The sequence below is a fragment of the Plecotus auritus genome (genome assembly GCF_963455305.1).
Source record: "Plecotus auritus genome assembly, chromosome: 1".
NCBI classification, from domain to species: Eukaryota; Metazoa; Chordata; class Mammalia; order Chiroptera; family Vespertilionidae; genus Plecotus; species Plecotus auritus.
In genome coordinates this window covers 221579437-221594359 of record NC_137770.1, presented here as the reverse complement: position 1 = coordinate 221594359, position 14923 = coordinate 221579437, and the positions used below count along the sequence as shown (strand labels likewise).

The 14923-nt window shown below is 48.7% G+C and overlaps 1 protein-coding gene across 1 annotated transcript; it reads right to left on the bottom strand.

The window, feature by feature from the left end:
• Positions 1 to 4592: 4592 nt before the first annotated feature.
• Positions 4593 to 7449, bottom strand: PHOX2B (paired like homeobox 2B; the record flags this gene model as incomplete). Its single annotated transcript, XM_080679909.1, is given in 4 exon segments — positions 4593 to 4676; positions 4678 to 5109; positions 6067 to 6254; positions 7088 to 7449. Coding segments are annotated over 4 exon segments (945 nt in total). The 5' UTR covers positions 7329 to 7449.
• Between the last annotated feature and the right edge of the window lie 7474 nt (positions 7450 to 14923).

Genomic DNA, 14923 nt, shown 5'->3' with positions numbered 1-14923 from the left:
GCAACTTTTTTGGGATGATGCTCCAACCAACTGAGCCACCTGGCCAGGGCTGAGGGCTCTTTTAATCTTCTAAGATTTGAACAAGGGAGATAATGAATCTAGAAGTGATGTAATAGTAACATTCATAATAGCTGACATTTGCTGAAAACTTTGTGCTATGTCAGATATTTGTTGTATATCTTATTTAATGCCCCCAACAACCCCACAAGTCTATATTATTATTCATATTTACAGTTGATGAATCAAGCTTATCAAGAGGGTTTAAGTTATTCAGCATCCAAGTCACTCAGATCCTTTCCCTGAATTGAGGGGCATCTCTATCTAGCTGGCTTCCTAAGAGAAGCATCAGGGTGAGGTATAGACAGCTACTGCTTGTGGGGTTATCAGTTCCCCTCGGAAACCACTCGGGCCCCTGTACTTGGCCATCTTGAAGGAGACTTGGCTCAGAGGTGGCCATCTGGCATCCGCTCCTGCAGCTTTTGTGAAGTCACATGTGATCCCGGAGTTGCCAGGAAAAAGGATGCCTTGATGAGCCAAAATGCAAATTCCTTGGGAGAGGAAAAGTGAAAGTGAGCTTGTTCACACCGTGCATGACTCCAAGGAAATGACACAACCCGAGAGACACAGTGTCCTGCCACTAGGCTCCATCCTATTACAGGGACATTTGTTTGCATTTGATCATAAGCTTGCCTCCCAAAGAAAAGCTTTGCTTCTTTGACCAGTAGGAGAGGCAGAAGTGGCCCAAATTAAAAATAAGTTGATATTGAAATACTAAAGTGGGGTGCCTCCAGAGATTTTAAATGCCATCCTCTGGAAAGCTGGGACAGGTGGGGGTAGGGAGCATGATTTCCTCACCATTCCCCAGAGTTTCAATTGTCCTGGAGATGAATTATTTCCAGGTCAAGGCCAGGAAAAGAGAGTTTAAGTATCCTCATCTAGTTTGTTCACATCTCAAAGGATTTCTGGGGCCTTCACTGCGGTTTCTTTGGCTACTTGTGTTTCCTCTTTTTTCTCTACCTTTCTCCTTTCTCTCTACTTCTTATTTTCTTTCTCTCTCCTGGTCTTGCCTTCTCCAGTATGCCTGTCCCACTGGCCAGCCCATCAACTCTCAGAGGCTTACTTGGTGGCCCCTAATGCATAAGGCTCATTCTTCTCTAGCCAAGCCCCATGGCTAGGTTATCTGGGCTTTGAATTCTCTTTTCATCAATACCTAGTAAATTCTTGCCTTTTTTTCTCCCAGACTTTTCTATATATATATAATTGATTTCAGAGAAAAAGGGAGAGGGAGAGAGACAGAAACATCAATGATGAGAGAGAATCATTGATTAGCTGCCTCCTGCACACCCCACTTTGGAGATTGAGCCTGCAACCCAGGCATGTGCCCTGACCTGGAATCGAACCATGAGCTCCTGGTTCATAGATAGATGCTCAACCACTGAGCCACTTCGGCCAGGCCAGATTTTGTTTTAAAGACTACTTAAAAGTTCTTTAGAAAAATCATTAAAAGTTAGATCCAAAGGTTTGAAATTTTTTAATGAAATCTTCATGATCTGCTGCAAGCCATATTTGGATGCTTAAAGTGAGAAGCCCTGTTAAATTCAAGCCTCATCAGCTGCTAATCCTCAGACCAGAGGAAGCAGCTGTGGCTTCCCCTCAGAGTCAGATGAGGGAACTGACTTACCTACTTTTAAGGCCCAACCACAGGGGTACCAAGTTAAGTATCTGAAGATCACATAGGCTTCTCCTGAAGAAGGTGGCCCTGCCAAACAGTCCAAGATGGAGATGGAATCTCATCTTGGAGCTGTGCTGGTGACCGCTTCTTCCAAAAGGGGATCATTGAAACTGTCAGAGGCTCCTTCACACACCCCCATCCACACACCCCTGTTCCCAATGTAGTCCCAATTCTGGAACCTTCCTATTTGGGTTTCTTAGAGTATACTTCAGTGGTTCTAATATCCTCTATAGAGCTTGTTAAAACAGATTACTGGGCCCCCGTCCCAGAGTTCATGATTCTGTAGGTCTAGAATAAGGTCTAAGAATTCCTGTTTCTAACAAGTTCCCATGTGAGCTGCTGACCACACTTTCAGAACCACTGGTGCAGTTAATATACAGGCTCTGGAATCAGATTTCCTGGGTTCAAAGGCTTGCCTCATCACTCATGCCCAGGGCTCTTTAACAAGTTAACCTCTCTGTTGCCTCAGCTTCCTCATCTGTATAAAAAGAACATGAGGATTGGAATTGCACTGCTTCATGATGTTGTTTTGAGAAGCAGATGGGATAATGCACGGAAAGCAAAATTTGGTACATGCCAGGCTCGATAATTTCAGTTGTTGTCAATATTATTTCTCACAACACGTCAATGTTACTCTCCACCCGGTGCCTTCCTGATCCATCCATGCAAAGACCCTTAGGTGTCACAGGGTGCTGCAGGCAGTCTTTGGGCTTAAGGAGGCTGGACCATGGGGGCTTATGGGTCCTGAAGGCACTTTAGCTCAGAATCCACAGTTGAGTCCTTCTCAAAATCAGGAGTTCAGTTCCTGTCTTTGCTTCCAGGAATCCATGGGGCCTCAGCCTAGGCACTAATCTGGACATTTTTATCAACACCCTGGTGTTCTCTTCTGCTCCCTGACTCAAAACAGATAGGCACAACCGGAAGAATCCTACCTGTTCTTCCAAGCACTAAATTGTATCCTGGCTGAATCTGGCTGCATGAATTTCCACTCCCCAACCAACCTAGGTTTCCAGAGCCACTGTGGCTTCTAAAGATTTTATATAATTTCCTCTGTTCTCCCTTATCATTTAAAAAATTAAATTAAAAAATGAATTGAGGAAAATTCAGAGGAGTTCAATCACTAGACTTGCTTTTTGTTTTTATTATCAACAATCAAGTTAATGGTACACTCTTGGAAAACTATATGCACATGTAGAAATATTTCCCTTTTAAATAGAAGCATTCATTGTAACACATATAAATAAATTTGAAAATCTGAAACATAACTTAGGACGCTTATGTTCACAAACAAGGTCCAACAAGGAGAAAAAAATCAGACAGACATGCACCTGATAACAAAAATATATACCATTGTCTGAACCGTGGTCTCTAAATACAAAGGAATTGAACCCGTGAGAACCTTAGTACTCCGTAAAGACACGCCATAGAGACTACAAGAAGAGGAAAAACATTATACGGTCACGTAGAGGAGACGGTCTGTACTGATATTAACACGATACAATTGAGTCACAGAACACAGTTGTAGAAAGACACCCAAAAAGTTAAAGCCTCAACATTCAACTAATATCTATAGTTTGTGCCTTTTAAAATAAAAAAACAAAACAAACAAACAAAAAAAGAAACCTCAACAGAGATGTCTAAACTGCGAGAAGAATGGAATCATCAATATACAGTTCATCCACCAAACAGGATGTGAGTCCATTTCGGATCAAACAGAAGTGCAAACCAAGACACTTCTGCAAACTCGTGTGCGCGCCTTTCCCTCGCTCAGTCAATTTCTCTGTAGCCGGTTGCACGGACTGCAATTGACTCCAATCCAAAGCAGTGCCGAAAAGTTCAGTGAAAGCTGGTGGAAGGAGAAAATGCCGGTGGGGGTGGCAGGAGAGAGAAAAACAGGGAAGCGTTTTGAAATATGAGACACAGTTTGCAGTTTGCAGATGAAAGGCATCTCACGTATAGGGCATCTTTCTGGGGGCCGAGTGGCTGCAAAGATTCGGGGTTTGGGAGTTGCAACTGTGTGGGGCTCGGAAGCGCTAATGGCGGGATGGTGTTCGGCCAGGTGGGGACAGGCAAGCGGGCGCGAGGAAGTCACCTTGGCCGCGGTGACAGTCTGCAGGAGTCTTCGCCACAGCGGCCGAGCCCAAGGACAGGAGGGGAAGCGGACTGGAAGGCTCCCTAGTCTCCCCTAAGGAGGTGCCCCAGTGGGAGTCTGTGCCGTCAGGAGGGAGCCCATTTAGGGTTCACAAGACAGAGCCTTCAGACAGTGCTTGCTGCAGCCTCCCTTCTTTCCCCCTTTATTTGTTTCCCCTTAGATTTTAAAATCTTTTTTTTAAAAAAACGATTGCTGCCTTCCTAATTTTTTTTTTAATTTGCGGGGGTTTTTTGTTTTATTTTTCTCTTTTTCTAAGCAAGTCACTGAGTTGGTGATGCCCCCATCCATCTCTTTCTGTCACCTGCTCGGGCCACAGATACACATTCCCAGAGACAGACACACACGACACGCAGACACAGCCCCCTGAGAGTGCCCCCGAGTCCAGGCCGCACCGCTCCCACCTCCCAGTCCACAGGCGGAGCCCTGGCCCGTCTGCGCGGCCCTGGGGCGGGTGCGAAGCCAGGAAGTGTTTTGTTTTGCTTTTTTGTTTTGTTTTGTTTTGTTTTGTTGGAGGTTCAGGATTGGGGTAGAGTGGGGTTGCAATGGGGGCGACGCCGTTTTCTCTTTATTCTTATCGCGATTACTTGAGGCTTTCAATGAAAAAGCCAGGGCAGCAGCGACGACAATAGCCTTGGGCCTCCCCGCTCGCCCGCTCGCCCGCCCGGCCCGGCACGCCCGCCGCCGCCGCCGCCGCCGCCGCCTCCCAGATCAGAACATACTGCTCTTCACTAAGGCGGCTTTGGCACCGTTGGGTCTTTGGAGCGAAGATAGGACGCTGGCGAAGGGCCCCCCCGAGTGAATCCGGGATGGAGGTGATGGGGCCGGGGCCGGGAGCCCAGCCTTGTCCAGGGCCCCCGGCCGCAGCCAGGCCTCCGGCCGCCGCCGCCGCTGCTGCCGCCGCCGCCGCCGCTGCCGCTGCCGCCGCCGCCGCCGCGCCGCCCTTTCCGGGTTCGCCTCCTGGGCCCCCGGGCCCCGCCGCCCCCGGGCCGCCTGCCGGGCTGGGCCCGCCGCCGCCGCCGCCACTCGCCCCGCAGCTGGGAGTGGGGTTGGGGTTGGGGCCCGGGCCCCCAGTGCTGTCCGGGTCGGTGCTTTTGGCCTCCTTGCTCTCGTCGTCCCGGGAAGAGTCAGACTTCTTTCCCGAAGAGCCGTTCTTGGCCGCCGCCGCCGCGGCCGCTGCCGCGCGCTCCTGCTTGCGGAACTTGGCGCGGCGGTTCTGGAACCACACCTGGCCCAGGAGGAGAGGGGAAGCGGAGAAGCAGGGAAGAGAGAACCCAACGGGAAAGAAAAGCGCGAGTTAGGAGGGTGCACGGTCCGTTTTAGTTTGTTTTCAACTCCACGCGCCGCGGGTACCCCCATGCGCACCCAGTCCTCCACGTCTGCTCCCACCCCCCTGTTGCTGGTGCATCTTCCTAGAAGTTTTCTCAGGGTGACTTGAACAGGCCAAGGACATGGCGTCTTACAGAAGATGTAAAAAGGCGGCAGGCCCCAGAAAGGCCCTAAAATAAAAGCCCTTATTTTGTCGCATCTTTGTTCAGTCTATTTCTTGAGTTACTCCAAACTCGCCATCGGCCCTAGGCCTCAAGTCTAAGTTAAATAAACCCTAATTGATGGAAGGAGAAAAGGTCTCTGGGTTGGGTGCTCGCTTTGCATCCTGACCTTTGTGCCTAGAGAAGCGCGTACAGGTGCGCACTGCCCCTCCACTGGCGGGCTCCCCTGGAGAGAGCCCCGTCCCTAAAAGGTCAGAGTCATCCTTGGTTCTTGACCTTCACGGAGTCGAAGCCCCTTTGCGAACTTGATGCAAGTCCTAGTTCCCTGGAAAATGCACCTATACGCGACAGCTCCAAGTTAAAAGCGCGTGAATTAGGAGGCATTTAGCAAACATATATATTTATAATATGCGGGCAGCGTCTGCACTCTCCCCAAAGGGCACTTGCCGAATGCCTCCGCAGCGCTGGCTGGGGTGGGAAACACTTTGCAACTGTGAATCTATGTGTAGCCTAGAGCGTGCGCCCAGGCCCTTCCTCTCGCGCACAAACCTGGCCTCTCTGTTCAGCCCTGAGCCGCGGGGCCCTCGAGAGAGAGGCCCTGGGGTTCTGAACCTCCGGTAGCACCACCCGCTCCGCTCCCTCGCCCACAGCAACCCCCGGACGTCCCAGCCGGGTAATTTTCTGGGAGCGCGTACCTGGACTCGCGCCTCAGTGAGGTCGATCTTCAGGGCCAGCTCCTCCCGGGTGTAGATGTCAGGGTAGTGCGTCTCCGCGAAGACCCTCTCCAGCTCTTTGAGCTGCGCACTCGTGAACGTGGTGCGAATGCGCCTCTGCTTGCGCTTCTCATTGAGGCCGCCGTGGTCGGTGAAGAGTTTGTAAGGAACTGGAGACAAGAAAGAGGACAGAGTGTGACCAAAACGGTCTGGAGCGCGCGGGGGCCGTGGAGCCGGAATGCGGGGACTTCGAGGACAGGTGTCACCGGAGCCGCCACCAACAACAGAGCGGGAGAGCGGCCAAGACGAGCTGCCGATAAAGATTCGTTATATACAGAAACTGGCGCAAACTTCGGGGTTTGGCGAGGTCCCTCCTGGCACAAGCGCCTTTGGGTGGGTTAACATACACCATCAGAGACCTCTAAGAGCCAGGGCGGGAGAATGCTTTGATGAGGGGAAGAAACGACAGAAGAAAAAAAGTCCGAAAACATCAGTCGGAATATCAAGGGAAGAAGTTACCAAACACTCTCACTGTTGGAACTTTTCAATTCTCAAGAGCTGACCCAGCCCAAAAACTTGGGGGGAAAGTGCTGCAAAAATAACAATAATAAATTAAAGAAGTAATCCTCAAAATGACCAGCCAAAGAGGTGTGAGCCGCTGTCGGTTCTTTAAAAAAGAGACACTGCCAGTAATGAGCTTTACTCTTTGTTATTTAATTATTTTCTAAGCTTTACGTCTCATCGCAAAGTAAATAAATTATGCCTATCATTTTGGCAGCTTAAGATAATTTTGTTGGCGGTTCGGGTGTGACTAGGATAGTGTAACCCTGTAAGTGAATTACCCCTCCCTGCAATCGCTTCTAACGTGATAAATTCTTTCATTTGTGTAAGCAAATTTCGTTTGGTAAATACTAAACACATTTCCATTTTCAAATGCAATCAAGGCTTCCTATATACGAGCGGAAAGGCAGCTTCCTCCGCTGAGAAAGCTGGCGGTCCTTACCTGCGGCGTACGGACTGCTCTGGTGGTCCCTGAGGGTGCCGAGGCTGCAGGATCCCGGCGTGAGGGACGGGCAGCCGGACGTGGCCCCAAAAGTGGTCCTGATCGGGTTATACTGGAAGCCACTGGCCTGGCTGCACGAACTGAAGTCTGCATAGGCTGAAGCCAGGCTGGAGGTGTCCATGCCAGCCATACAGGACTCGTAGGCAGAGGAATTGAGGTAAGAATATTCCATTTTATACATTGAAAAGGCTCTGGATGGCTCAGCCAAATGGAAAAATGAAATAAAAGATGGGTATGGAGAAGGTGGCTGGAGTGGGGAGATGTGCACAGCTCAACGCCTGCCTCCAAACTGGCCTCCTTACTACCAGCAGAGCCTAGTTTTATGAAAAAGCCTCCTGTGAGATGCCTTGTCTGAGGTCTCTAGAGCATATAGTCCTCATAATAAACTTGGCTCTTTCCACTTGGACAATAGCAAAGCGGTTGGTCTTATTGCTGGCGCTTTTTACATGACAATAACTCATCCGTCTATTGGGCTGGCACTGGGGAACTGAGCTGTCCAACCTCCCTATCATTGATTCCTGCATCTCTAATTAGAATTTAATACCACACCATTACGCACTGAGCCCCTGATCCTCCCTTCTAACCAGCTCCCTGCCCTTTAATTCAATCACACTACTTGGAAATAATGAAAGTTGGGTGACGATTCTCCCTGATCCAATTTCCCCGAGCTTTTAAGCCTTTTTAACTGATCATATACCTTAGGCATAAATGGAGATGGTGTGTGTGTGTTTCCCCCTTCTTCGTCCTCTTTTTCCCCCCCCTCAGTTAGGAAGAAGAAGCCTTGATGTCATAGAAAACCTGTTTTGTAAGAGCGTTACACGCTCAATTTAACAACAAGCCTACCCCCCGAAGTGCATGAAATGTTATAAAGGACTGGGACATTGGCAAGACTCAGGCGCCCTGTAACATAGAGTAAGTGAGCCAAGGGGGTTTATGTGAATGATAAGCGAATTTCTTTAAAATACACCTGGTAGAGGGGGTTTTTAAAAAGAGCATCTTATAAATTGCATTTCTTGTGGCAGCTTCATGTGCTTTTCTAGAGACTCAGCTTACACCGCCGTTTAAGAAAATAAACGAACAATGCTCTTGAATGTAAACCATCTGAATTCTCAAGCGACGGCTTCTTTTCGCTCAGTTCTGTCTTTCTGCCTTAGCGTGAGGTTAGCGTTTCCTTGGTTTGGGGGTTCTGTGCGGTTGTTCATTTTCATAACGCCCTAACTAGCAAGTGAACTTGCAATATCCCCAAACGTGTCTCTCCCACCCCTGTAGGGTGCTCTCCCTCTTTTTTCGCCTCCACTGTTTTAGGTGCCCACAGCCCCCCCGCAGACCCGAGGATTGCTGTCTCTTTGCCTTTTAGGTTCACTGACTGCAGTGAGAGAATACTTACTCTTTAAATGCCCAGGTTCTAGGTTGGGCATTTTTCTTGTCCAATTCCTCAGGCTCTTTGGGGGCTAGCGGGGAGGCACACAGACAAAGAAGCAAACGGTGATTTGTGGACCTCGGTGGCCCCATGATTTAAGCGGAGGGTAATTTTCATTTGGTTCGTTAGGCTCTAGCAGAATAAGGGAAACTATTTCATTAAATCCTTCCTCTCGGTGGACAAGAGGGGGGATGCTTAGTTGAATCGCCGTGTGGTGTAAACAAACCCTGGATATTTTATATGAATTAAATGTGTAGATAATTAGTTTTATTGCATTCATTACCCCCTTTATGTGCTCTGTAACAAGTCAGTAATTAAAGTAACAAACTCATAAAGTCTTTATAGGGGCATTTAGGCGTTCAGTGTTTGCCAAACTAAGTGGTTTAATTCGATGCTAGTGCCGGGGAGTGGATGGGCGCTCGCTCTCCACTGCCACCGTGTTTTATTGCGCACTAAACTGCAACGGACGCCGTAATGGATTAAACCGAGACAGCGGCCCCCCAGCCCTGCGCTGCTCCGCTGGGTGAGTTTCAGGCTGGTTTCAGGTGATGGGGCGTCCTCTGGACGTGAGGAAGCGCTGCTGGCGCGAGTGCAGGCGGCGGGCCGCCGAGGGACCTGCTGATAGTTTTATGGGGAGGGCTGATAGTTTTATTGCAGTTGCATGTTGTACAATGCGTATTTGATAAAGAAGGGCCCTTGGTGACCAGTGTGCACTTTTTTGTGCGCGGGGGCGAAATGAAAATAAATGCACACAAGGTTTTACTGCGGCGGGAAACAAATTGCAACGCTCTAAATGGTTTTTCTTTATGGTCACCAGACAAGAGGAGAAAAGAGATGCAAACATCTGTCTTCAGTCCCCTAAACCTAAAGGCCAGCAAAGACGGATGTGAATCCAAGTGGTTTACAGTGGGGATTTGTCTTTATTTATCGCTCTCATGAATATGAATCTGCTTTTGGGCCGGGAGGTGGCTGTGCCCCTGTGGACGCCGCACATGGAATTTCCCCACCAGGACTTGTCCTGCCCCCACCTTCGGGGAGGGGGCGTAGGTTGTCCAGCAATGGCTGAGATCGTCCAAGTTTTTGGAATCCCTTGCACTTGGGGGTGGGCGTGTGCTTCCCAGTCTTCCCATGGACCCTGCCGCCCCAGGCCTGAACTGGAGGATGTGGATTTGGGGAACCGGCCCGAATGGCACCCCCTAGGCCGCTCGACTCCCCCACCCCGTTTCTGTGGGCTTCAAGCGCTTTTCTCTGTAGGATAGGATAGAATAGAATGGGTGTATGGGAGGGAATGCGTTTTGGCTTCAAGGTCGGTGCTTGGCAATAACCAGGCCCACAACCCTCCTGGCACCCACTCCTTGGTGCACCCTGAGAGGTGTCTCCGCGCGCGCGCGCGCGCCCTCAGCTCAGGATGCTGCATCTCCGCGCCGCTGGGGTCCTACACCGAGCCCAGGGCGAGGCAGTTCCACCCAGGGTCCAACCTGGCACAGTCCTCGGGCCGGAAGCCACTGAGACGGGCGTGGAGCCGGAGTGTGTGGGCGCTGGGAGGAGCAAGGTTTATTTGGGCAGCTTTGGATGATGTTGAACTTTGGGATTTAGTCTGTGCAGGAGGCAGTTCCTATGGGGAGGGGAGTGCAGTGTTGACCTGGCGTTTGAAACTGGCATCCGGAGAAGCGGTGCAAGGGAGGGCCAGGACTGCGCCACAGGGCCAGGCGAGGTCTGGGGGCGGAGGTGGGAGTAAGGGGGGGCCAAGGGGAGGGGGTAAGGGAGGTACAAGCGGGGGAGGCAGCGGGCGGGGGGGGGGGGAGGTGCCCAGGAGAGTGGGCGAGGGGCAGGCAGGGCAGAGGCCTGTACTGGGCACCACCTCGTGCTCCCCGCGGCACCTCGCTCGCCCGGGCTTCCTCTCCCCGCCTTGCACTCCGGGCTCCCACCGCTTGATTCCCCGCCTCCTCGGATCCTGGTGCCAGCCCTCTCCCAGGTGCCGGCAGGGCCCTGGTCTCTCTCCGGGCGCCCCCTGGTGCCCGGCCTCGCCTGATCGGTGCCTTCTTCTCTTTGTACCAGGAGACCTCTCAGCTCTGGGACCACGGTCCGATGAGCAAACGCGCTTGACTTCATTTTCCCCCTCCCCGCCTTTGTAGGCCTTGTAGGTTTATTTTGTTCGGTGTCACCGTCCCTCTCCCCGTCCCAACCCCCCTCCCCCTCCATCCCTGGCCAGTCGTCCCCTTTGCCCGTCTTTTGTGGCCCGAGGTCTTGCTTCTGCTCCAAAGATGAAAGGCCTGTGGGGCCAGGCCAGAGCCCAGCCCCAGCGCCCTGTTTTGTTCGAGTTGTGCTTTCTACACGCGAGCTCTCCCCTAAAAGTTGTACCAAATGGTTAATTTAATTATTCCAACTATAGACCAACTGCTTCAGCAGCCTCCACCACGCGTCTGGGAGGAAAAAAGAAACCATCTATAAGAAATAATCTAATAAAAGTGAAGTGTAGAAAAACCCCTCCTGATTTTCAACCGGCACAAATAGAATTAGAGCTTCAGCATCCTTTTCCCAAACAGACCTTTTGTCCAGATCACAACTTCAGCCAACCAGCAATGTGTACAGTGCCTGCTATTTATTTTAATAGAGGCGGGTGGGTAGGGAGATGGATTGATAGATAAATGGCCACATGGATAGATGGATGGTTGATCCATCTTCCTCTGACTTTCCTTTCTTAATATGTGTACACGGTTGATTTTTTTTCCCCTGCTGATTTTTTGAATCAATAATGGAAAGGCAATGTTATGTGGTAAAAGGGGGAGGGAAAAAAGGTCATTTAAAGCACAAAAGAGGGAAGAGACTTCCAGCATATATACCATGAGAAAAAAAAATGTTTACATGCTACCCAGTACCAAGTGAAAAAGGTTGAAAGTTTAAAAGAAACTTTTCTTTCCTTTTCTTGCCATTCATAAGAGGGTTTCTTTTTCTTCTTCTTTTTTTTTTTTTTTCCTTGAAAGTCAGAAAGAATGTTAGAAGACAAGGAAACAAAACAGCAAACAAAATGCCATTGTATTGTAGTAGCAATTCATGGGAAAACGCTTGTCAGCATCCTAATGCCTCACTCCTAGGAGGCTGTTTTGAGGCTGTTTTACCGCAGACGAAGCACAATAACATGGGAATGAATAAAATATTAAATACCAGTGAGACTTTCAGAGGAATTTTCTTTTTGATTGCTTTATTTGAGGCTGCATCCAAATTATTCCGGCACAGCAAGGCCACTGCCTGGCAAAGACTCACTCAGAACCAAGAGTTCTCCCATCCACAGAATTAAAAGGCAAGATTTATCCTCAGGGGTTCTCAAAAAAAAAAAAAAAAGTTTCTGCAGGCAGCAACCTTTTCCACTCACCTGCACTAAGAAAATAACCTGGACTAGATTTATTAGGACGCCATTTCCTCAGAACATAAAGCAAGCCGACCACAGCATCCCCAAGCATGAAGATCCACTGATGTAGACATTCTCCTAGCATTTTAGAACTTTCACATTTTCCATTTGCCTAGCAACCATAATACACGTTTCATAATAGAGACCCTTTGTATTTCTGGTAACTAACCTTCTGGCACTGTGAGACTAGCAATTATTAACTGGTTGACAATAGTGTATACAAAGCAGTTAACACAGTGCTTGGCACTGGGGAAGAATCCAGTCAATATTAGACGCCAGTGTTATGATCATGCTGCTGCTGCTGCTGATGCTAGAGTATTTTTGAATTACATATTAAATACTTGACTTTGAAATTTAAACAGAGCATGAACACTCTTTCCTATTGATTGTTTATAATGCCTGTGGCAAAGGGTAGAAAAGTCAAAGAATGGGCTCTAAGATATCAAATGGGAGAAAATGAAGCAACCAGGCAGAAAACTTGTATCTTCCAGTTTATCTCTACTCCCCTCATTCTCTCTCCCCGCCAATGCTATGATTAGCAGAAGGGGCTGCCTGTTACCTTTTTTGCAGGAGTTTGGCTAATAGGAGTAACATCTGCTGGGCTGGTGGTTGGGGAGACATGAGGCATTTGATCAGAGGCACAGATGTAAAAGTGACATCTGCTTGTAACAAAGGAAGGAGAAACAAAATTAAATTAGCCAGGGAGGCCTCTCTATCTGAACCAAAGCGGGAGGGGGGGGGGACTATTTGAAAAAGGAGGGGGAAAATAATCATGAGCCCCAGCCAAGCTTGGAGGGTGCAGAAGAGCACTTGCAAAGAGGACCGGGATTTTCTGGGCCAGAGCTGCCAGGATAACTGGAGTAGCAATATCCTCAGGTAGTAATGTCCTGAGACCTTGAAGTCACATGTTTATGCTCCAAAGAAAAGGGTCAGGTGAGATTATCCTACTCAGCTGAGTGATGCCCCAACCTACACGACTATAGTATGGGTTGAGAAACCACTTTCAGGTTGAAGACAGGAAGAGGGTTAAGCCCCTGGGGTTAATATCCCAGTATATTTTTTGGATGAAAAATTTGGGGAGAAACAAATTTTTATTTCATAGCTATATTACAACTCCTACTGCCAACTACTAAGAATGATAATTTTTTACTGGCCTCTTATGTGTGCTCAGAAGACAGTACCTGGCACTTAAAACCTACATGGTGCTTGAAAACAGGCTCAATTTGGGAAGGTGGGGGGGGGGAGGGCGGGGGTAGCATAGAGAGGCAATGTGCTTAGCATCCTCCCAACCACTGTGCTAGGAAACCACATGTGTTACAGAGGGGCATCTGACCCCCCAGTAATGATCTCCTAAATTTCTCCGAGTGGAACAAATTTTGAAAGCTTTATATAAATTCATTCCATAATGATAACAGACACCAATGGACCAGATTCCCTCAGCTTCCTCCTTCCAAATCTATAACCAGTCAACATCTGTGCCCACTTGCTCCTCTGCATTCCTGCTTTATGCAGTGAGGATCCTATTCTAACCTAAAGCCAACACCTCCACCAAAGTGGAGTCATTAAGATCACCAAATCCACTGAGGATTTTCCAGGCCCCAACTTGCCTGAATGTGTAAGTCACTAGAGCTGTATAACAAATATGTCCAGTTCTTGCCATTTTTAGGCACATAGTAGGATTTCACTTCCCTACTCCCAAGAAGTTAGATGTGGCCATGTGACTCGCTTTGGCCAATGAAAACTGAAGAGCAGTGTTAAGTATGACTTCCAGGTAGAAGCCTTAAGAGTTAGTGTTCAAGTCTCTACCTTCTATCTTTTGCCCTGTTTTATAGCAGCTGACAGAGTTCAGGTGGTGGCTGCTTCGGCAGCCTGAGTTTTGGAGTAAGGATGCCAGGGAGAAGAGGTCCCTGCACACCCATAATGGACATGTAGTTTCCTAGATTGTCAGAAGGATTCTGAAAGAGGTGACATCCTCTGTGCTGGGTACTAAAGGATGATTAGGAGTGAATAAATAAATGGCAGTGTGGTGGGAAAGGAGGAAGTTACAGGCATAGGAATCAGTGATAGAATCCCAAGCCAGAGAAAGCATGATGTGGTTGGGAATCTATAAGCAGTTCAGTTTAGTTTTTTGTTTTTTGTTGTTGTTGTGAAAGCAGGAGAGATTGGGGGGACAAGAAAATGTTTAATGAGATAGAAGATAGGGGAGATAGACTGGAATCAGGTCCTATAGGCCTATGGAAACAGTATAGTATAATGGGGGAGGAAGGAATGAGGGAGCAGAGAAGCCAAGACATAAACTGTGGTCCTATTCTAGGCAAGAAATGATGGATATGTAAGCCAAGAGAATAGAACGTAAGGTAAAGAGAAGCAAAGGGATTCACGAGATGTGAAAGAAGTGGAGTCTTTGGGCAAGCAGAGCACACAATTCTGCCCAGTGCTGGAATTTCGGGTGTCCAAGAGAACATCTCAGAACACAAACTCTCCCATATCCTCATTAACATGCTACTTCTCTAGGTTAGGTAGACCTTGATGGTATCAACCATTCATTCATTCAACCCATAATTATTAAATACCTACTAGGTCCTAGAAATCTGCACTTTAGAATACAGTGGTTCAGATACTGTCTTGAAAGCTGACTTTTGAGATGGACCAAACCCAAGCACTGCAGGCTTCTGAGTGAAGGGGGAGCCACTGGGCTGAAAGCAGAGCCCCGCCCCCCGCCCCCCCCCCCCCCCCCACACACACACCTTTCCAGTGCCGCTTGGGAAAGTTTGGACACTGAACTTGCAGGAACTAGAACTCCACACTGGACTGCCCACCAGACCTGTCACTGCTCGATCTGGGGAAGACCTCAGTTGTCTCAGGTATTGGGATAAGAATTAAGTCCTAACATTTGGTTCATTGATTTTTATTTATGTAATTATTTATTTTGGCCTGAGAAGCCTTC